Here is a 23,287-nt window from a genome sequence, read left to right on the forward strand (position 1 = left end):
CAAATACTTTCTTTCAAAGTTTTTATTTGAGCAAAAATACATATACTTAATTTTAGTTAAGCTGGAGAAGTAATTATAATTTCTCAGTCTAAGGATGTTAGAAGCAAACCTACAGAGCATTCTCCAAAAAGTATTCTATTGGCCTTTGGAGGTACGTATCCTCAAACTTAATAGTAGAGTCAAACAAAATTGACAATGAATATTTTAAAAATCAAAAAACATTTAATTTATATAATCTTTTGCCTATGGCTTGTAGATTTTATCTTATTTTATGACATATATCACTACGTAATGGTACACTGAACACACAGCAAATATGCAATAAATACTTATTAAACTGAAGTGAACTGACAAGCACCATTAATTACACCATCCCTAACAATCAAACCAGCTATTGCTTTTCAGCTTTCTGGTGACACGAGTGTGTATGGGATCATATTCAAATTGGTTAGATCCTTGGAAGAAATAGTAGTGTCCTGAAAATGAAAACAAATTTAAATCATTTAATTCTCTTCTGAGAATTAAACATAAACATAAAAACATAGATCTGCTTTTATGCATTATCTGGATTAGATGAGATGTGACTTGAGAACATAAATGTTGGGGACCCTTGGCTGTGTATCTTGCCCCCAGATATCCACCTACTGCAAGCCACACTCCAGGTAGAGCATTCAACAGAGAGGATATTGGGCTCCACTAGGGAACCCAGCAGCCTTGATAGAGGAAAAAAGACACTGGGGGAAAAATAAAAACAAAAAAATCTTGGCCCAGTGACCAGTTGCTTAGGCTGGTTTTGCTTGAAGAGACACAACAAACAGTCAAGCTTCTGTGATCCCACCCTCAGCCCCAGCCCATGAGGGCCTATGGGGGCAGAAGGGGCTGAAAGAAAGGTCCATGATGCAAAGTGCAGGAAAGGATGAGCATCCGGGCTCACCTGGGTCCTGGCTGCCATGTGCACACTTGCACATACTATGCAGCTGATGTGTCAAAGGAAATTCCAGAGACTCAGGTGCATGGGAAACAGCAGCAATCACATTCCCCATGCCTTCCAGACCACCCCAGGAATGCACCATCAGTACCCCAGCCCTGCCCCTAGCCTGCCTTTTTGGAGCCAAGCACAGTGTGCGTTTCCCCTTGGTGGCCCTACAGAGAAGAACTGCAGTGTCCTGTCCCTTTCCAACATGGAACCCCATTCTCTGACCTTGTTGAAAAATGGGATTTTCAGCGTCTTCACGGTTTCCTAATCTACTTACCGTTTTTAGAATAGAAGACTGCATCAATTTTAGGCCCAATTCCTGGGAGGTGCTTGGTAATAAATTTGGGATAACCATAATCCATGGATTGTCTCCTCTCGTCATACCTGAGCAAAGAAATAACCAGCAGGAAGTTGGTCAGGAAACAAATTTCATGACATGAACCACGAACCCACCTTCTTCTCTCCTGAAGGGCGATGAAGAAAATGATGAAGGAAACCAAGAACTAAACAGTTCAGTGATTTCTGATTTCCCGGAGGATTCAAAGCCTATGCTTTCTGACTCCAGGTAAGCCTTTTCCCCACCACCCACGATCCTTCCAGCAGTGCTGTGTCCTGCCTTACAGAGCTTGGCACTGAAGGGGATTTGGTACCTCTCCACTGACCCATTATTTAGCTGCCTTTCATTGCCTTTGTTTTTCAAGTTTTCCATGGAGACAAAAATAACAATTTCCACCCAGAAGATAATAGATGGGCCAACAGTTTAAGGGCCAGAGAGGCAAAGGGTTGTAAACATATATGTCAGAGACAAAGTGAAAATAAACTCTTTTACTTCCAGGCTCTGTAGGCAGGTCCCAGTTTCTCCCCTGAATTCTCTTTCACTGGCAAGTGAAAAAAAAAAAAAAAAAGAGTTGTGTTTCTCTTTGGACTTCCAAGTGGCGACAGAATCTACTTATCTTATTTTTATTTAATTTAGTTTTCCAAGTATTTGTTGCTCACTCAGCACTGGCCCTTAAGGGAAAGAAAAATCTTGGGCCACAAGGAAGCAGAAAACAAAATAGAGCCACCGGTCAGAGTTGAAATATTAATGTTAATAATGATAAGCTATGACAAACTGTGCTCATTTGTGAGCTCTTCAGAAAGTCATTTTTGTTGAAATCAAAAGTTTTGTGTCTCAAACAGGAGTATGAGTTGGTGGATGAATTCAAGTCATAAGTGTATGGTATCCAATTGAAATTAGATGTTGAATTTTAAATGTTTAAGGGAAAAAAATAGTGGTTATAATATAACCTTCCCAACACATTCTATTATGCCTCACGTCAGCCATACAAGCAATGTGGGAAATGACTGCATTGCTCAGTAGAGGGTATAGAAGATCCTGTCCTCCTTCAAAATGTAGACACTTGAGACAAGAGACAGACACCCAGCTGAGCTCTGGTCCTCACTGGACTACCTGATTGCCTATTGGGAAAGAACTTGTAAGATTGCTCCTGTCACTCAGAGAATGGTTTCCTCATTTTGTCTTTTGGTCCAGTGATTATGAGTTTGGAAAGGAGTCTGGAGCTCCATACACCCTCCAAACTGACTGTCTACTACACACTAGGTCTCACACATCTATCACACTATTTTTCAATGTATTTCCATTATGATTAATAACATGACATTTTATTTACAGAGTTCATACGCATACACACACATACACATAAAAAATGTAGTATGTCATATATCAGGAATCAACAGTACAGAGAAAGAAAACTAAGTTGACAATAACTATTTCAGTGCTATATTCTCTTCATCCCTCTCCCAGGAAGGTCAAGGATCTTTGGGAACTTGCACTGAAAAACTACCTTCTGGAAAACCCCATTCTTTGCCTGTTTCATGAATCTTAGGGGTCAAATTACCAACCATCAAAGCTCACCTCCAATATTGGTCATTTACAAAGAAGTATGCTTTTTGAAAATGTGGGTTAAAAACAGCTGCATCAATTTTTTTCACATAGTAAGGGAAACCCAGAGAATAAATGCTCTTGGGATAATGTGGCTGTTGTCTAAAATTGCTAAGTAGCCAGTACTTGTCATCTGTGAAGACAAAGAAAAAGAGTACATTGGAATTGTACAGAAAGAGTAATAAAAATACTGACTTACTACAAACAATACTGTTCCTTTCCCACAATTCTAAAACGTGTTGTTTGTTGTTCCTACACATGGTCTATCTCCTATGGTTCCATGTCTTTTCACAAGTATTACCATCTTATATTTTCCAAACTTTTCCCCAAAGTTATGTGCATTACCAAGGTATTTAGGCTATTTTAGCTTACAGTTCAGAGCCACCATTAATAAAATCCAGATAATTCTTTTTTTTTGATCAAGGTCTATTAAAACTAGTAATAGTTCTCTTCCTTGAAGTAGATTTAATGGCAAAAGTATACATTGGAATTACCTTTAAAAAGAAAAATTTGATTTCTGGCTTCAATTTCATAAGCAGCTTGAATGCCAGATGGCAAGGTTGGCCATAAGGAGGAAATCAAACTAACACTTGTCTCTGGTCTCTCCGGAACCTTCCACCAGAAGAATCTGACATAAAAGACATTTAACACATGTTAAAAATCACAGTAGACTAAAGAGTCATGGAACGTGACTGGGAAGGAAAGGTAAAAAGACCCAGTGTTTCTTTCCATTATCCTCACATTCTGTTCCACTGAAGTCTGTGTAGGGGCCCACAAGGAAAAGATCTTAATTAACTCTGGTCATTAAGAAAGATTTTAACAGGCAATTTAGAAACACCCTGGAGCTTGGAATCCGGGGATCTAAAATTTCAATCTGGCCCTACAATCCATTCACCAGTTGTATAACCTAAAAGAAGCCACCTAACCTCAAATGTCTCAATTTCATAATCTCAAAATTGAAGAATATTTATCCTATTTAGAAAATGTTAATCTTCCCACTGCCCCTCACCCTCATCATTATCTGCTTCAATCTGTATTCCATGACAAAAACCATAAGTCATCCTGGAATTGTCTATAATCATGAAATCAAGGCCAGGCACGGTGGCTCCCGCCTGTAATCCTAGCACTCTGGGAGGCCAAGGCAGGAGGACAGCTTGAGCTTAGGGATTTGACACTAGCCTGAGCAAGAGTGAGACCTCATCTCTACTAAAAATAGAAAAATTAGCTGGATATGTTGGCATAGTCTCAGCTACTTGGGAGGCTGAGGCAGGAAGATGGCTTGAGTCCAGGGGTTTGAGGTTGCTGTGAGCTAGGCTGACACCATGGCACTGTAGCTTGGGTAACAGAACAAACCTCTGTCTCAAAAAATAAAAAAAAAGAAATGAAAAAAGAAATCAAGTCTTTTACATAAGTACTCTTTTACAGTCTTAGTTCCAGACTTCACCATTTTAAATCTATGATTAAAATAAATTGACTTCTCTGCTTCCTGTCTTCCAATTCCCCAACCCAGATTCCTGCTGAAAACCTATCTTTATGTACCAGTTTTCTAGTTAAAACACAATATTAATCAGACCACTCTCCTGCTTCAAAATCTTCAAGATCTCTCCATTGCCTGCAGAATCATGTCCAAGTCCCTACTTACAAGTTTTATCAACTTCATTTTCCATCATTGGAAAACTACTTTCTGACCTAAAAAAATCTAAGAATAGAGCCTTCAATATTGATTAGATTCGAAAATGATCCTACCTGTCTTTAAAGAAAAAGATTTTATCTCCCACTGTAGTGATAGCATCAAAACTCAAATTGGGGTCACAGATAACTGAATTAGGATTGTCGGGATTTGGCACTGGTTGGTGTTCTTCTGGGCCTCCTGAAAATACATTTCAAGAAACATTAGGAAAAAAAATCTGCATTTTAGTTCATAAGAACCATTATTTTGAAAACATTCCATTTTCTTAATAAAAACTGCATCAAAATCAATTTAAGTTTTCTGTAGCATTCACAGGAATTATACAGTAAGTTTTTTTGTCATATGGTTGCAACAATATTCATGGAGGAGAAAAATATGATAACTTTTATTTTCTTTTTTCGGTTAGATTATTTTTTCTTTGGACCTTCTTCGATAGGGCAATGGTATCTTGGGTAACAAGAACACCAAACCTGAGGCCTCAGCTTCTGCCTCTGGCTCAGACATTGAGATACTAGGTCTCTTGTCCTCATCTGTAAAGTGAAGACAATATCTGTGCTACCTACTTCACAGGGTTCTTATGAAGCTCAAAAGAAAAGATATATATTAAAATTTTATCCAAATGTAGATATTATCAGACTATTCATAGGAGTGCCTTCACGTGGCAAAATGATAAAGAAATTTAACCTACCATAGAGAGACTGAATGCCCCGAATGTCGTCAGCAGAGAGGCGAAATGTGTTGAGGTCGAGATAACCGTAAGTGGGGAACATTATGGCCGTTGGGTCATTGGAATGGCTGAGACCCAAGGCATGGCCAAACTCGTGAACAGCAACAAGGAACAAATTTGTGCCTAGGAGGAAACCAAGCAGAAGGGGTAAAGCAGTGAATCCATTGTCATCTTGTGGATAATAACACAACATCTGACACAGTGAAAAAGAAACATTTGGACACACTTTACTTATTTCGCCACTCTCTTGAACAGGGTTTTCAACCTCAGCACTATTGAGGTTACCGGCCAGAGGATTCTTAGTTGCCAGGGCTGTCCCGTGCATCATACATGTTTAGAAACCTCTGGATTTACCACTAAATGCAAGTAGCAAATTCCCCTTTAGTTTTGACAACCAGAAATGTCTCCAGCCATTGTTAAATGTCCCCTATGGGGCAAAATTGCCTCCAGTTAAGGACCATTGCATTAATAGACAAATGAAATATATTCTGTTGTGAAATTCCTATAAAAATTCATGCCTGTGTTCAACAGTTTTCATTGCTTCTAAATCATTCTCAACTTCCATAACTCCATTATGTTTTTACTCTTGATCAGGCTTGGGTAGAGACAGAAAAGTCTTTAGTAGCCAACCTTTCCTAAACCCAAATATAAGGCTATCATTAAGTTGCAGGTACTGCGAGTCACTGAGAAACGTAACACGTTATATCTAATTCTTACACAACTGAAAGAAAGCTACTATGCTCTTCATTTACAGATGAGGAAATAGCATCAGTAAGATTAATTGACCAAATGAAGAGTCTGAGCCATGATTCAAATCCAAATTTCTTGTCTCTAAAGCTTGGGCTTTTACTATACATGATTCTACATAAAGTTAGAGTGTACACTTATAATTTAGACATGTTTAGACTACTAAATTATAGTCACGCTTGTTCATTTTTTTCTGTATGTCCTAGAGAAGGCACCTCTGTAAGTAAGAAAGGGGAGAGGGGTGTATCTTTTCTCCCAAATTTCCCAATTCACAGATTTATAGGCTCCTGAATTTCTTTTTTGTATTCTAGTCCTATCCCTTCATTTTTTTTCTTTCTTTTTCTAAGACAAAACTGTAGCTCAGAAGAACTGACTTGCCCAGGGTCATGTAGCACTTAGCTACAGAGCCTGGTCTCCAAGTACTCTCTAGTACCCAAGTTCAATCCTGCAACTAACTCAGAGATATTTTCATTTCTTCTCTTAATAGAAAAAAAGAAGCAAGGGCTCTGTTGTTCTCTATGCTCTGCATAAGACTGGGAAGAGTAAACAAAACGTTCACAATCTGGCTTAAACCTAAATTTATCTTATTCTGAATTCCCATAATACTCCTACAAACCACCACCATTGGTCCTCATCCCCAAATAATGGATTTCTGTTTGTGTTCTGTCTCCCACTAGATTGTGTGCCCACGGGAAATGTCACCTAAAATCAAAATAGACACTCAGCAAACATAGACCTAATTGTTCATTTAATTTACTGGGTCAAAAAAATCAGACTGAGAATGGGCATTTTAAGTTAGAATGTTCCTAAATAACTTTTTGAATGCATTGAATCAAGCCAATTAAAACAGAAGGCAACACTGACAGAATAAGGCAACACTGGAAAGAATACACTGGGCTAGCAAATGCATGTTCCTACCCAGCTTTCCTATAAACTAGCCACTAATGTCTTGGTCTTAATTACTTTTCTAAGATCCATTAGAATTCCAAAACATTCTTTGAGGCTAACCAGCACAAGTCTCTCATTTCAGGTGAAGAGACTGCAATCCCCAAATAAGCTCGGCTAAAATTTAGACACATTTAACATGTCTGGCTGAGGATTTGCAGTTCAGCAAGTACCTAATCCTGCATAATCTGTCTTTTGACAATACAAAAATCCTCTTCTCATCAAAAATTTTATAAGCCTTAGGCTATGTGTCAGACTAAAACAAATAGCCCTGCTGGTGGACATAGTATCTATAAAAATATTACTATCAAATGCTCGTAATATCAGCCAGAAAGAGGGGGATGCTGAGTAAGAGAATATTTCTCCCCACTTCCTTTCCATGTGGGGGAGTCATACAATATAGGATTTCTAATAGAAAGATTAGGAAGGCTTCCGACATGATGGTTGAAAATTTTCCCATGCTATTCCCCCAAATAACAGGAGAGCTTAGTTAACCTTGTCTCAACTACCCACGGGGGATGGCGAGTCCCTCCACAAATGCACCCAAGGTATTCAATGGTCAGTTGCGCATTCTGAAAGATGACATGACCATATAATCTTGTGTTTCTCTATACAGATCTCCAGATTCTCCATAGTTTTATCCTTCTGTGTCACTTTGAATCTAAGAAATTGTCAGCATATTATGAATCATAGAGATTACACTCTTATCCTGCAGGTATTGGCATACATAGAATTAGTAACTGTGTTTACTTTTGAGTTTATGGATTTCACTGTCAAAAAATTATCACCTAAATAACAGCTTTTACCTTTTCATACTATCGTTCTCAAGGTTCCCTTAAATTTATGCCAATGAACCAGTTCATAGGTGATAGAATCCTTGAAGATTCTTAGAGCTAATCTTTAAGATAATCTAGTCCAATACCCTCAATTTCTAGTAGGTGAAATTGAGACCCATGCAAAACATTAATTTGATTTACAGGCAAAATTATGATCAGAACAAGTTTTTCTGTCATGTAATCATTTTTCAGATACAGTCTTTCAAATTCAGGATATAATTTAGAATTTGTTAGGGTTTACGTTGTTTTAGGTTTTTGTTTGCTCGGTGTTTTCGGCCTACCTCTGGAATTTTGAGTCCAGATTTCGGCCTCATCAAAATGTGTGTCTCCTCCAATACCATCTCCAGGTCCAAAAGCGTGGGCTATGACTCCACCTTTGCCGTCAAAAGCACCATAGTCTCCATGAGCTTTTAAAAAAGGAAAGATAATTAGTTCTTCTATACATCCTATAGATCATGCCAAATGATACAGATGAAGTCTGCATTCCCTACCTCCATGTGCAAAAAGTATCATAATGTCAGCTTCTTCTGTGTTAATCTTTCTGAATTTCAGGGGGGTCACATTACTCCATACTCGGAAAGCTTTCTCGATGGCATAGTCAACTTCCTCACGCCTCATGTCAGGAGTGTAATTATTGATTCTTTATCAGCAAAGAGAGAGAAAAACATGTGAAACCGTGGGTTAATTTTGTCTTAGCACAATATTCATTGTTGCTAACACCATTGGAAGAGGTATCATTTCATAAATCAAGTTCAGATAAGAAAAACCCATTTCATTAAGTATAGAAGCAATTTTCCTTGGCCAGCTTCCTCCTGAACCAAAATCTGACTTAATTTCTTCTACTTATGACTTACAGGTCATCCCTGTGAAGGATTTCATTTCACAGAAGCTTATGCCTTTGGCTCCTGCTCCCAGACTTCTGCATTTATCCATCATGACGACTCTACAAACATTCTCCTGTCTCTTATTTATAGTGCATTCAGCTTCACTCTCCTTTTAGTTACACCTTTTCTACTCTGCTCTGGACTGGCAAGCCAAACAGCTCTTCCTTGAGTGAGCAATCCTCCCTTCTAGAGATAATGAATTTTAACACAGAGATAGGGGTTAACAATTGAGGGAGGCTACTTAGCTACTTCCAATGGAGAGGGGCTACTTAGCTACTTCCAGATTTAGGGCTATCTCTAAATGGTTCCGATTAGAAGTCAGACCTACAGGAAAGTGGAAAAATACATGGCAACCTACGCCTGCATTACCTGTAGGTGATGTAACGTTTATTCCACACGGGCCTCCCTGGCAAGGTGCTGAAATGATGAACATCAGGTACTCCACATCGCGGGGTGTGCATCATCTTCAGAGTAGATGGGTCCAGTTGCCCGGTCACTTGGAGCCCCAAGAACTGCTGCATTTCCCGGATTTTTTCCTCCATGAAGTTTCCATTGAGTTTCATTTTTGGCATTGCCTCCATCTCAAGGCCATAGAATTGTTCTAAGTACATCTGGAAAAAAACACATTCAGTAATGCATGCCTATACATGGAAAAGTTTCTCCTGGGAGCTCCCTGTGTATGACTCAACCGCACATTCATTCTTTTGAACCAGGAATTTTGGACATCTTAATCGCGGGTTAGATTATTGCTGTTTGGACAATTAATTATAATGAGGAAAAAAAAATCTTGATTTGTCTGTGCTATCAAAGACATGTCACAAATTATTAGCAAAAAGTTTCCTGGAAGCTCAGCATAAATACCTTTATGTTTCTACTTCTTCAAACTTGTTTCTACTCTCTGAAAGCTGTTTCAGACCTGGCATGGTGGCTCACACCTGTAATCCCAGTGCTTTGGGAGGCTGAGGTGGGAGGTTTGAGACTGTAGTGAACTATGATCATGGTACTGCACTCTATCCTGGGCAATAGAGTAAGACCCTGTCTCTAAAACAATAAAATAAATAAATATTTTTAAAAGTTTGGGATAAAAATATCTAGCTTAAAAACACAAAACTAAACACAATGAGTAACTATGATAAATTCAATGTTAAAACATGGGTAACTATGATAAATTAGGTAAACACAATGGGTAACTATGATAAATTCCATGTTAAAATAATCTTAGGAAATAAGGAGATCGAGCTTTTTTAATTAGCTAAAAGAAATTCAGGATTGAAATAATTCAGGATTGAAAGAAAATCCTGCTTGTTACATAAATACTGTAAAGAAATATGTGGGGTGAGTGAGGGTAAAGGGAGTTTGCTTAAATTATCATGGCAGCCTGAAGTGGTTAATCTCATTAAGTCATTGTTTGAATCTTGGATTATTAACAGGAGTTAAGTGTTGAATGTAAAATTCTATAGCAGAAATGAACTCCAATTATAGTGGACTGAAATGCCTTGGCCAAAGCTTTTTAGTAGGAGAAACAAATTCACTCACCATTTTATAACACTTCTCCAAAACCAATACCTCTTTTTCACATTCTTCTTTGGCAAAGATAAATTTAATGCTGAAAGCAAACAGCCTCCAAGGCCAGTTTTCAACTAGTACTTTTTCGAAAGAAAAACCAAACTGGCCAATGCAAAGAATCTTAAAGACAAAAATCAGGCTAGATAAATACTATAGCATCTATACTTACTTCAGCAAATACCAAATCATCTTCTTCCAGGCTTGTGTTGCTCATCAGGGGAAAAGCTGCAGAAACAGTGACCTGCAAGACCAGTATCAACAGAAGAGACTTCATTATTGACTTCTGCTGAACGGTTTATCTCAACTTACTCTGTTCCTTTTCAGCACAAGTTCCTTAAATGTCTCTCTTTATATAGCCCTTAGGCCAGGCTCTGTAATATGAAATCCTGTGAGTGACTCACAGTTGATATCATCCTTTTATTTATCTCCAAAGCACCCAAACAAAAGCAAGACCTTATTCAACCAACAGTGGGTCAATTAGCATCTAACCCATCACTCATTTAGGCAATTCAGAGGATATTTCTTCAAAATGATAAACAAGCCCCAAGTTCCACCTACCCCACAAAATAAGCCCTTGTCAAAGAAATACCAAGGGCTTAATATAGAAAGAGGTCTTTAAATATATTTTTAGGAAGCTTAGTATTCTCAATTTTCAATATAATACTTCCCTTGTGTTCATTATAGATGAAATCAGTTTTTTTAAGTAAATAAAAAAGATTAGATAAATAAAATCCTTTTGCTAGAATTGATGAAGATTCTTGAAGCCGAATCTAGTTCCCCAGAGAACTGAGATGTAGAGATTTCATATTTACCAAGGAAAAACTTCATGACATTATGATGCTTCAATGTTTGTTCTAAGTGTTACACAGGCTTGCATCCTGTACAACACATCCTGACAGCTACGTGCCTGGATAGAGAGATTCCAGAGGCAAACTTTCCCTACCTCCCAAATTGTCTTGAGTTGGCAGCATGAAGGTTAGCACTTCTCAACTTTAAGAAATAGGAAAAGTTTGCCTCTGGAATCTGTATCTCCCTGTCAACTCAGCTTCCTTCCCCCTTGATCTAATTGTCCAATTTCCACAGATTCTGCCTCTCAGTCAATAGAGAATGTTTAAAGATAGAAAACATTTAAGAGTCAAGGAATACAATTTCAAAGGTAGAGTTGCAAGAAGCAGGTGCTGCTGTGTGGGGAGGGGTTCTCCTCCATACCCTTTGCAATCCCACCACGTGTTTGCTGCCTCCTGATTCTAGATGATCAGGCCAGTGGATGGGGTAAGGGGCAAATATGAGTGTGTTATGCTGTGAGCCACCTCCTTGGCCTGGGAAACTGAGTCAGCTATGGCTGCTTGAGTGGGGCTTAAAGGAAAGGAGAAAAAGACAAGAAAAAACAAATTTAGTAATTTAAAAATTGTCTTGCCTCACTCTTGAGAACTGTGCAGATTCTTTCTGATTTGTTCTCCTCTCTCTAGGCATTGATTTGTTTTCCCTCTGAGTCTGTCTAACCTGTATATAACAGATGATCATTCCTTTGTGAGAACGTCGTTTTTTAATGATACAAAATTCAACAGACCTGCCTTCTGTGATCAAAATAGTGTCTCTGAAATCCAGATCTCTTGGTTTTACGTGTGTCTTCCAGAAGCCTTTTATCAATCCCCTGGTGAGATGCCACATCCGACCACGTGGAACTCGTGTCATGGATCATCTACTCATACCTAGTGTAGAATACGAGCTACTTCATGATGTGCATTCTCAGTGGGGGTTATGTCACCCTCAAATGGATGAAACTTGGTCATCAGGGGCAAAAAAATATTTTTTAAGTATAAAGGACAGATTTTCATACAGCACATAAACAGATGTATGGTATACCTTTGATATTTTATGAGGGGAATGTCTAAAATGTCTAAAACACCTTCTTATGGGAGCGGTAATAATAAGAGAAATATTGAGGGCCCCTGTTCTAGTCATTACAAAGGAAGAAGAGCCAACATTTATGGAAATACTTGAGCAGCTGCCAGCAGTTGCATGCATGGTCTTATTTAATCCTCACAGTAGTCATTTATGGATGAGGAAACTGAACTTAGACACCTTGCACAAAGCCACACAGCTGGTAGGTAGCATAGCTGAGGTTTGAGGCCAAGTCTGTTTCCAAAGCCTTCCTCTTTCCATCAAACCAGGCTGCAAAGTCAAAGTCAGTTCAGAGATACCTGAGTCATTACCTCTACCCTCAGGTATTTGCCTTGTTGTTGGAGAGCAAGACCCGGAAAATAAACTGTTCACTGACAGCACATGTGAACATGTCATCACATTGTCTCTACCTGATGATGTACACGGTGGTAGCTCATCACTGTTTCCTGCTGGATTTTGTGCCTTAGCGTATAGTTGTTTGCAAGGAAACCATTTGCTGGGGGAGAAAAGAAACAAGAAAAAGGAACCGTACTATCTTTACCTTCCCCATTTCCTCCCTCGGGCTCCCTTCTCTGGGCTGCACCCAGTGTGACAGTCCTACACATTCCAGGTTTTTCACCAGCCTTCTGCAACTTCCTCCTCGGGAAGAATGTCTTGGGATTAAGGAGCTCTCTGACACAATTTGGGGCTAAGCACTAGTTTGGAAGGCAGTAGATTTTGTAACCAGTTACTCTGACACTCTCTGCCTTACAAAGATGAGGTGACGATCGCGTCCACATAGGGTCAAATGCCAGTTTCTCCCAGAAGAAGGTGAGAGGGACTCTGTGAGCCATCTCCATCATCAGCATCAGCCGTGTCCAGGCTATGCGTGTTTCCTTGCTGGGTGTGGATGCACTTGTGGTTGAAAACAGAGTAAGAACACAGAGGAACTATGTTCTCTACACATTCCCCAAATCTGCTTTCTTTAGAAAGTTTTAAACAAATATATTTCACTTGTTATTTAGGTTAACCTGTTTTGATGTGGGAAAAGTTAGCTGGTCTAACCCAACTATGGCATGACCAACATATGTGCACACAGAAGTAAAGGGAGAAGGCAAGAAATTGACATTTACTGGGGATCTGTCACACGAAGGCACGCAGCTAGGTGCTTTTAATGGATTCTGTTATGCATTCTTTACAAAACCTTAATAGTATCACTATTTTACATATGAAGAAAATAAGGCATGGAAAAGTTAACTTGTCTAAGTCCACGCAACTGACTATGATGGTTCCAAACAAACACTGTGCTCCCCGGAGGTGCTCTGGGCCAATCCCTAGCGAGCTGTAGTAGCAGAAGGCACCTAGGCAGCAGGCGCTGCCCAGACCGAGGCAGGAGACGAGGTGCACAGAACTTCACCCTCCAGAGAGCAGGCCGCTACTGCTGTCTTCCCTGGGAAGCCAGACCCACCCGCAATACTCCCAGGACTGTCTGGTTACTCCTGGCACCCACAAGAGGAAAGGGGGTAGCGTGACATTAACTAAAAAGCTTGAGGGTATCATGGTATTATTTTTGCAATGTTTGCAGCAATAAGATAGGGCCAGGCACGGTGGTGCATGCCTACAGTCCTCACTACTTGGGAGGCTTTGGCTGCAGGAAGGCTTGAGCCCAGGAGTTGGAGTCCAGCCTTGGCAACATAGTGAGACCCCAAAAATACTCATAGGGAGACAGAAATGTGAAGAATAATCAAAATGCACTGTAGCAACAAGTCAGGACAAGAGTCAGGAGACCTCCCAGATGACTCTTTAAGCAATTCACTTCCCTTTTCCAGACTTCCATTTCTTCATCCATAAAAGGAGAAAGTTAACTAGGTGAAGCTTTCTTCCTTCATGAAGAGAACTATTGTTCTGTGATAGGGATTTCTTTTTATATCTTGGGATCATTTCTCCCTCCTGGTTCTTACTGATAATCATTCTTTGATTTGCTTCTGGATTCCTGGGGATGACACAACAAACAGATTATTGTGCAGGGGATATACCCTGGAATGTCCCAGTGTCTGGCTAAAGGAGGCAAAAATGTAATAGATCCTTAGATGCTTTTGGAAGCTGGATACTACCAAATCTACCTTCTAATAAGGAAACTCTTATCAGCACAAGTTGTCCCTCTCTTGAGGAACCCTGACATCGGCTACTTTCTGCACTTCCATAAATGTGCTCTTGTTCACACAGAGCATTGCCAAGGACCCTTTGATCCTTGCTTTTCTCTCATTGTGTGCCCTGGAAGCCATGTCTCTACTGGGACCATCAGCTTCCAATCTGGGCCTGGGTCAGAATCTTTTCTTTTGTGTATGTGTGAGACAGAGTCTCGCTCTGTTGCCCAGACTAGAGTGCCTTGGTGTCAGCCTAGCTCACAGCAACCTCAAACTCTTGGGCTCAAGCAATCCTCCTGCCTCAGCCTCCCAAGTAGCTGGGACTACAAGCATGCACCACCATGCTTGGCTAATTTTTTTCTATGTAAGTCACCCAGCTAATTTTTTCTATTTTTAATAGAGATGGAGGTCTCACTCTTACTCAAGTTGGTCTCAAACTCCTGACCTCACCTCAAGTGATCCTCTCACCTTAGACTACCAGAGTGCTAGGATTATAGGCATGAGCCACCACGCCCCAGCCCACAATCTTTTTTGTAGCTCCTTCTACCACAGGACAGAGGTCTGGGCAGGTAGTGGATGCTTCTTCTCATCTCCTCCCTTCTCCTGAGCTCTCTCAGACATCTTGCATAAAAGGACGGTCTTGGACAAAAGGAAGACAGCAGTCATTGGACTCTTAAGTGTCCTATTATCTAATGTACTCCTTATAACAACTCAACTCTTTTGAAGTAGCTACCATTATTATTCCAATTTTACAAATGAATAAATTAAGTCTTAGAGATTAAAGTGATTGCCCAAGGTAGTAAAATGATGGAGCTGAGATTCTAAAGCCAGTAGGCTTAATCCCAGGACCTCCACTTGCAATCACTGCAACGTTCTATGTCTGCCCAAGTGGCCTCAGTCTCCTCATATGTGACCCCTTTGGGGCACTTGATGAGTCAAGACTCAGAGAGAATTAAAATTTGGGTGTAGTATTCTATTTTTGTTTCTAGTGAGGACATTCTTTCACTTCTTTGTATCTTTGGCAGCTTTTCCCTTATATCTTACATCCTATGCTCTCAACATACTTCCTGCCAATCTCCCAAGAACCAGATTCCTTCCTGCCGCAGATAGGAGCAGTTCTTGTTTTCGGTGAGGCTTAGGAACACACCCTCCATGTAACTATTGCTCCCCCACAGGAAGTTCATTCCTGGTGTTCTTAGGTCCTATTGTCCAACTAGAATCATTTGCACATGTTCATTGAGCACCTACTAACTTTGAGTTTCTTTTAGGCACCAGGAGTACAGTGGTGGAGAGCTAGAGTCACATCTGGTTGCAGATTTAAACACATGATGTTCTCCTTTCAGGCTAAGGGGAAGGTAATGGGTATTAGTGAGCAGCTGTAGTATATACTGGCATTGATAATACACTGTCTCATTTAATCATTGCAAAAGCATAAGGAGGCAAAGGCTATTTATTTTTTTATTTTTTAGAGATGAGGTCTTGCTATGTTACCCAGGCTGGGTTAGAACTCCTTCGCTCAAGCGACCCTCTGGGCTTAGCTTCCCCAGTGGCTGGGACTACAGGCATGCACCACTACTGGCAAACGTTTTTATCTTCATTTTCAAAGGAAACACCAGAGGGTCCTAGAGGTCAGATCGGAGAACTTGAAACAGGCAGAGTTTGGAGGTAGATGCCAGAAACAAGGCAGGGGCCTCCTTTTCTTCCTACATAAGAAGGGAATCATTCTCCCAGAGTCCCAGCCTCAGAGAAACACTTGGTGTCAGCCATTTCTTGTGTCAGCGTTTGTGGCCCTGCACACATTATTCACATTCTGACTTCTTTAAGAACCCAAACCCACTACAATGGATATAGTTTAAAAAGAGAATGATTTCTCCCAAGCTGAGCCAACAACTGGGACTGGTGGGAGAGTCCGTGAGTTCTGGGTGCTGCCAAGAACTGGCCCACTCCGCGGCAGCACTGGAAGGATGTGTTGGGACCACAGGAGTAGCCACAGGGTGCGGCAGGGAAGTGAGATGCGGAAGCGAGCGAGCCATGAAAGCAGTAGTCAGCAGAACTGAGAGTTGATGCAGGCTGGGTGAATCAACGAGGAGGAGCTGGAACTCCAGGTGACTGAGGTTGAATCTCCCATCAGCCCAGAATGTTGGGGGCTCAGAATCAAAGTTAAATTTTAGGGAAGAAAATGGACTGAGATTCATACATGCTACACATACAACAGAGATACTTAACACAGTCCTTCTACGTAGTGGGTATGCTGTGTGATCATTAATGTCATTATTATTGTTACCGTTAATACATTTTAACGGTATAGTTTTCTAGATGTGTTGTCTCATTTTTCAAGAAAATATATAAGCTTCATAAATTGTGTACCCCTTTTTAGCTTTCAAAGACCACAGAGGAATAATATCACTAGCCAGTTAATAAATAGGTATTTGAGGCCGGGCGCGGTGGCTCACGCCTGTAATCCTAGCTCTCTGGGAGGCCGAGGCGGGCGGATTGCTCAAGGTCAGGAGTTCAAAACCAGCCTGAGCAAGAGTGAGACCCCGTCTCTACTATAAATAGAAAGAAATTAATTGGCCAACTGATATATATATAAAAAATTAGCCGGGCATGGTGGCGCATGCCTGTAGTCCCAGCTACTCGGGAGGCTGAGGCAGTAGGATTGCTTGAGCCCAGGAGTTTGAGGTTGCTGTGAGCTAGGCTGACGCCATGGCACTCACTCTAGCCTGGGCAACAAAGCGAGACTCTGTCTCAAAAATAAATAAATAAATAAATAAATAAATAAATAAGTATTTGACTTTAAGTGAATTGAAATAAAAACATGGAGGTGACATCCCTGGACTTAGTACAGGCAAGTGCTCCCATTTTTGCAGCATGGTCTCTTTCCATGGACACACTCAAACTAGGGGTAATCTAAGGCAAAATTATGGAATATTTAAATACCCCCACCCCAATTCCTGAGCCATTCCCCTCTAAATAAATCAGGGCTCCTTGACACCTCTCTTGCTCTCAGCTGCCTTTCAACAAATCCTTCCTCAAGGTATTGTTCGATGGCTCCTTAAAGAGCTACCAATATCGTGGGCATTTTCATTGCCATGGAGAACTCTGGGCGACATAAAGAACTTCAAAATACTAAAGTAAGACTGTCTACTAAAAAAAGTGTGGCAAGCCATGGATGCTCTACTGGAAGTTTCTGGAAGTCTCTGGGGCACCACGGCTAGTTTGTAAGGGACATGGGTTTTGAGTGAGGGCCCTTGCACTGGAAGTTCTCCTGTTATCCTAGGTCGCCTGCCTTTGCCAGTGTCCTGACCAAAAGTAAACCGTGTGGGTTCTGCAGGAGAATCATACAGGCCATGCAGAGGAAGAGGAAGAGAGTGATCTACGGAAAGGAAGAAGAAAAGAGAAGAAAGTGCATACGCATGCACGCACGCACACACACACAGAAGAACAGAATGAAGCCACTTGAGCATTGTTTTATCAAATCAAAGTGGAATTCTTTCTTCCAAGAATGATTACTTAACTTATCTCAGACAAATAGGGATAAAAAAGAGAGGCCCTTTCTTAGTATCAAAGCATTTCATGAGCTCAGGTTTCACATCTTAGTTTCATTATGAACAACAAATCTTTGGGGATTTTCCAGCCCAAGTCAGCTCCAAGAAGATCCAGTCTGTGGAGGGAGCAAGGAACTTCCTCCTTTCTAATACCAACTCCACCAGATGATTAATAAGCCCTGCAAAGAAGAGTGAATCATGCTTAGAATTCATTTTACAAATTCGAAATATCTCCCAGTGAGTGGCAAATATGCCTAAAGAGCTGTGTTTGGGGCACAATTCGAGGAAGTCTTCATGTCTTTAGTCACGTTCGTGTCTGCTTCTGGAAAAGACGCTGATCCTGTTTTCCATAAATGCAAGCGCAGCAAGGGCCCCGTTCTGGGAAGCTACCTCCCATGCACCCTTACCTCGTGGCCCACCCCTTCACCGCACGCCTATTCCAGCAGCTGGCAAGATCTGTCTTGAGTGCCTCAGCGTCTGTGACCCCAAACAGAATATCCACATCATGACTTCTCTCCCAGAGCCTACACCCACTGACTTGGACTGAGTGGCTCTCTTTCCTCTCAATTGTTAGGCTGCTCCATTGGTGCCACTCACACCAGCACCTACCTAGTGCCACCGCCTTGCCGTATCTGCCCAACTTGGGTGCATGGCGCAGAAACTGCTATGAGTGTGCTTCCTATATCTCATTTCGGAGGATAATTAATTTAATGGCTACTAGAATTATGCACAGTGAATGAGAAATACCACCTAAAATAAAAATAAGAATCTCTTTTCTTTTTATCCCCATGAAATTTTAAACATTTTCCTCTGGTTATATAAATAATACACGCCAGCCATAAAATATTTGAACTATAGAAAAAGAAAAAAAAGAGTAAAGAATCAACTTCAGAGAATGTGAGAAATAGAATAAAATATCAGTTGATTTTTCATTCATGAGATAGCCACCATTATAGTCACCATTTTTCCATGCCTTTCCTTAAGTATATTTGCAATTCTTATTATAGACACCTTCCTTTTTTAATAGAGTGGGTCTTTTTGTTTGTTCATTTGTTTTGCATACATCTCCTTTCTCTTTCTCTTCCTTCATGGAATAACTCACCTCTTCCTGCTCTCTGGTTCCTCTTTATTAACAATCTTATACATGGTCTTCTAGACTTTTTCTCCTTGTTCATATTGCATGTACACACACACACATACATGTATACACATATGTAATGGAGGAAGGAGGTTTGAGATGATTTGTTCTATGAAAATGGAATTATTAATACATTGCATACATTTCTCTGATTTTTGCTTCTCTCACTTAATGATCACATCATGAAAGACCTTCAAATCACCCGATATAGAACTATTAATAGTTTGTTCATCCTAATAAAGTACCTTTATTATATTTCATAGGTTGAACATGCCATAATTCTTAAGGCTTTCTTTATTGATGGACATACACTCTGTTTGCAGAAGGGAAATCTTAAGTCTACACTAGTGTAGCACTTCTTCCCTCACCTTTGCAGATGTGCTCAAGTAATTTTTTTGTTTCTTCTTTGTACCACTGTTAGGTTGATTGAATGGGGTCATGGTTTAGAATCTTTTGGAGCTTATGGATCCCTTTGAAAATCTCATAAAAGTGATAAAACCTCTCCCACAAAATATACTAACATGTTTAAGAATTGCATATAATTTTAGCAGCCTTGAACGTAGGTGACAAATTCCTGAATTTGAGAAAAATTTTGTGCAAGAAAAAAGATTCTCTCATAGTTGCAATTAAAAGTCCTCCTGAAGATGACCTGTAACAGACTAGGGACTCATAGCGCAGTAAGGGCAGGCAGCTGCGGTGAAGCCAGACCATAACACATTGTTCAACCCTCCTCTGTAGAAGTGCAGGGCACCCCACACATCATTGGACACACTGCTTCTTTAAGTCCTGACTTGTGGGAATTTGAGGGCTACTGTGGAGGCAATTGCTGTCCCCCATCTCCATGCGACGTGATTATTGAGTGCTTATCCATTCATGTATCACTTGATTCTCATAGGCTTGCCATTTGCCACTGTTAATGTTGTCTTGGTCCTCATTCTTGTAGAGTTAATGGGTGTAATGATTCCTGAATGAGGTATGCAATCTAAATTCCCTATACCTCTTTTTTTTTTCTTTGTTATACCTGTTTTTTATTTCTTTTCTTTTTTTTTTTTTCATATGTTTTCATTTTCTTGAGACAAGGTCTCCCTCTGTCACCCAGGCTGGAATGCAGTGGCGCCATCATAGCTCACTGCAGCTTCCAACTCCTGGGTTCAAGCAATCCTCCCACCTGAGCCTCCTGAGTAGCTGAGACTACAGGCACCCACCACCTCATCCAGCTAATTTTTTTTTTTTTTTTTTTTTTTTTTTTTTTTTTGTAGTCTCACTATGTTACCCAGGCTGGTCTTGAATTTCTGGACTCAAGGGATCTTCCCGCTTCAGCCACCCAAAGTGAGATTACAGGCATAAGCCGTCATGCCCCGCCCCCTACACCTCATATACTTGCTTGTTGACCAGTGTTTCAGTGGCAGAAGTCAATCCCAAACTCCAGCCAAGAGCAGCCTTTGCTTCCTTACCCCCGTCTCCATAGGGTAGGAAGAGCAACTATGTGCTCAGACTGAGGGGCGAGACACCAGAAGCCTTTTTAAGTGCCAGCCCCTGTTTCAGTTGTCACTCTAGAGAAATGGGCTAGAGATGTTGAGCTTAGGGAATAGGACTCCACAGACCACCTCTATTGTGTCTGTTCCCCTTTCTTGCTGTCCCCTAAAGGTCAGAGGCCAGCCCAAGACCATAAAATATCAGGGATAGGCAAGGTCAGATGTTCTACTGAACCTTTGCCCTAACCACACATATGGTATCACTTTTTGGAGCAAGTAGCTTTTGAGTTTAAGTAACAAGTATTTTTAAATAACAAATGTCCTCTTGTTTAAGTGACAGGTGGATAAGATCCTTCCTTTGCATTTAAGAAATCCATAGAGATGAAAATGAAAACACAACCCACATGGGTCTAAGATGACACAGTATTAACGGCAACCACAACCTCCCCACCCCAAAGAGATGAGGTATCAATGGGGGAGGGGGACACTGAACCAATGACGTGTGATGAGGAGGGGATCCCGAAGGAAACCGAGTAAGCACCGCCCAGTGCAGCCCCAGCCAGGGCTGTGTGTGGGTGGGGAAGGCACCAAGAGCAGTGATGACCAAGGCCAGGGGCATTTCCTGAGACACGGAGACACAGAGGGTGTAACGGAGGGGAAGCTGTAGAGCTAATGACCAAGTAGATTCTCTCACTAGAGTGCATTGACCAGGACACCTTAGGCACCAAACTATCGAGAATGGAAAACCCAGGGAAAACCATTTTAAGAAAAGCACCTTAATGCCACCGCATGCTGCTGACAGCAGACCGGCTCAATTTCCCAAAATCCTGTGTCAGAAGATGGCACACATGAACATAGCCATTGATTGGATTTTAATGAGTCAACCAAACATTCCTGTAAGGCTGGTACCGAAAAGAAAACCCAAATTCCCGGCTATAATCATCCCTGGGAAAATCCACTGTTTTGATATTTCATATTACTGTCCTACCCCTCTATTTTCCTGTGGGGGAAAATCTGCGCAGTGAGCAAACGCTGTAATTTCAGCTGCAAGTCCTCTTATTATCATTGGCACCTCGGCGGCAGTGTTTGGCTGCATTTCTCTTATGACAGGGATCCCTTCCCATTTCCCCTGTTGCCCAAGAGTCCTGAGGGCCCGGCTGGATTTGGCTTATCCTGAATGCACAGATACCCTCGGTCTCATCTGCTCTTCAGCCTTTGGCATATCTGACTCAGTAGCACCTTCCTTTGACTCTATTGGACACTCAGACCCAGAAAAGCTAGTGAAGATATAGAACAGGGAAGTTGGAGAAGATGAGGACCACACACAAAGAAGGGCATTCCGTATGCCAAGCACAAGGCCAGACACTTTATACACGTTACTGTATTTCTTTAAGCTCATAACAACCCAATGGTATTGATATTAAGGAACATGAAGCTCAGAAATTCTTAACTTTCTGGGGTCAACCAGCTAGTTAAGAAACTGGAATGCTTTTTGGTAAAATTTTTGTTAATGTTAATATATCATATACATATAGAATCATGTACGAATCACGTACAAATCATAAGCGTTGATCTCAGTGAATTCTCACAAAGTGAATATGCCATGTAACCATGACCAGTTCATTTTATTTATTTAATGTTTTTCTTCAGTCATTTCTAAAATTTCCTGTGGCTTTCCTAACTTTGAACTATTAGTGGAATTTTTTTTTATTAGGGCGTGTATCTTCAGAAAGGAACTAATTCCCAGTTTTCGTGAAGATGGAATTCTGCCTGTGTCCACATCTGGCACCAGCCTAACACCAGCCATTGCATAATTAAGGGTTTCTACACCTCCCTCTGGGGCAACTGTCTTCTTTCTTTGCTGGACAGAAAGACCCTAGCTCGCTACTGTGTGGGAGCCCAGAATATGCTTCATTCCTATCATTACACACAAATGTGCAGGGACTTAAAGGAAGATGTGCGCTCTTTAAAAACTCTTCAAACAACTTTGCAACTCTCCTTGACTGATCTCTCAGTCTAAATCTGCCTGTTTCTCTCAAGGTACCATAATTCCCACCACTGGAACCCAAACTCCAGGGTTTTTGCTGTTTTCTTCACTAATATACCTCAATACCTAGACAAGTGCTTGGCATAGAGTAGGTGCCCAATAAATATTTGATGAAGAAATAAATGAGTGAAGAATACCTCCTTCATCTATTCTCAAAATCTTCCATTTATTTAACAAATATTTTAACTTTTAGGATCATGTGACACTCCATTCCCCGTCCACCACCACCTTTAATCAATTTCCAAGTTCTGTCATTTCATGTGCTGCTTGTCATCTTAGCTCTTTTTCCGCTCCTATCTAGTCCAGAAGTTTAACATCTCACACTTAGTCTTAACCCTTCTAATTCGTTTTTTAATTCCGTTCTTTCTATGAGACACACTGTTGTCAGAAATTTTTTTCCTACATTCCACTTTTGACCTATTAATAGTGTTCCCTTTCCCAAAAATTTATTCATAAACTGAAAGGGGTTTACCTCAGAGTAGAACAATTACAAGTAATTTTTACTTCCTTCTTTGTACTTTTCTGTATTTTATGAATTTTATAGATCAATTTTTTTATTCAGAATTTTAATGCGTATTTCTTTTCAAAAAGATACCATCATTGTCTCAAATGTTAATTTCACAAATAGTTACCAACTATGTGCCACGCATAGTTTTGGGGCCTGGGAACACAGTCCTTGTTCTCAAGGAACTCGCACTAAGGAAGACAGAAAAGTAAACACAATTACAGTCAACT

General features: G+C 40.6%; 1 protein-coding gene across 1 annotated transcript; it reads right to left on the minus strand.

Annotated features, from left to right (window-relative positions):
- Positions 1-35: 35 nt before the first annotated feature.
- On the minus strand, positions 36-10,632 carry MMP12 (matrix metallopeptidase 12). The gene is made up of 10 exons (XM_012770570.2): positions 10,483-10,632; positions 9,117-9,358; positions 8,355-8,503; positions 8,145-8,270; positions 5,297-5,458; positions 4,665-4,788; positions 3,413-3,546; positions 2,892-3,051; positions 1,254-1,360; positions 36-476 (listed from the first exon to the last, which is right to left on the minus strand). The coding sequence occupies exons 1-10, from the start codon at positions 10,585-10,587 to the stop codon at positions 376-378; spliced, it is 1,410 nt and encodes a 469-aa protein (XP_012626024.1). The 5' UTR covers positions 10,588-10,632; the 3' UTR covers positions 36-375.
- Positions 10,633-23,287: the final 12,655 nt, after the last annotated feature.

The sequence above is a fragment of the Microcebus murinus genome, chromosome 4, assembly GCF_040939455.1.
Source record: "Microcebus murinus isolate Inina chromosome 4, M.murinus_Inina_mat1.0, whole genome shotgun sequence".
Lineage (NCBI taxonomy): Eukaryota > Metazoa > Chordata > Mammalia > Primates > Cheirogaleidae > Microcebus > Microcebus murinus.

What these genes read in the sequence shown, in the direction of transcription:
- MMP12 (XM_012770570.2), bottom strand. Translation starts at nt 10,587, where the DNA reads ATGAAGTCTCTTCTGTTGATACTGGTCTTGCAGGTCACTGTTTCTGCA. An exon ending in ATCTTTTTCTTTAAAGACAG is followed by an intron (nt 3,547 to 4,664) that starts GTAGGATCATTT and finishes CTTTTATGTCAG; the next exon opens with ATTCTTCTGGTGGAAGGTTC. An exon ending in AGTCTTCTATTCTAAAAACG is followed by an intron (nt 477 to 1,253) that starts GTAAGTAGATTA and finishes TTTCATTTTCAG; the next exon opens with GACACTACTATTTCTTCCAA.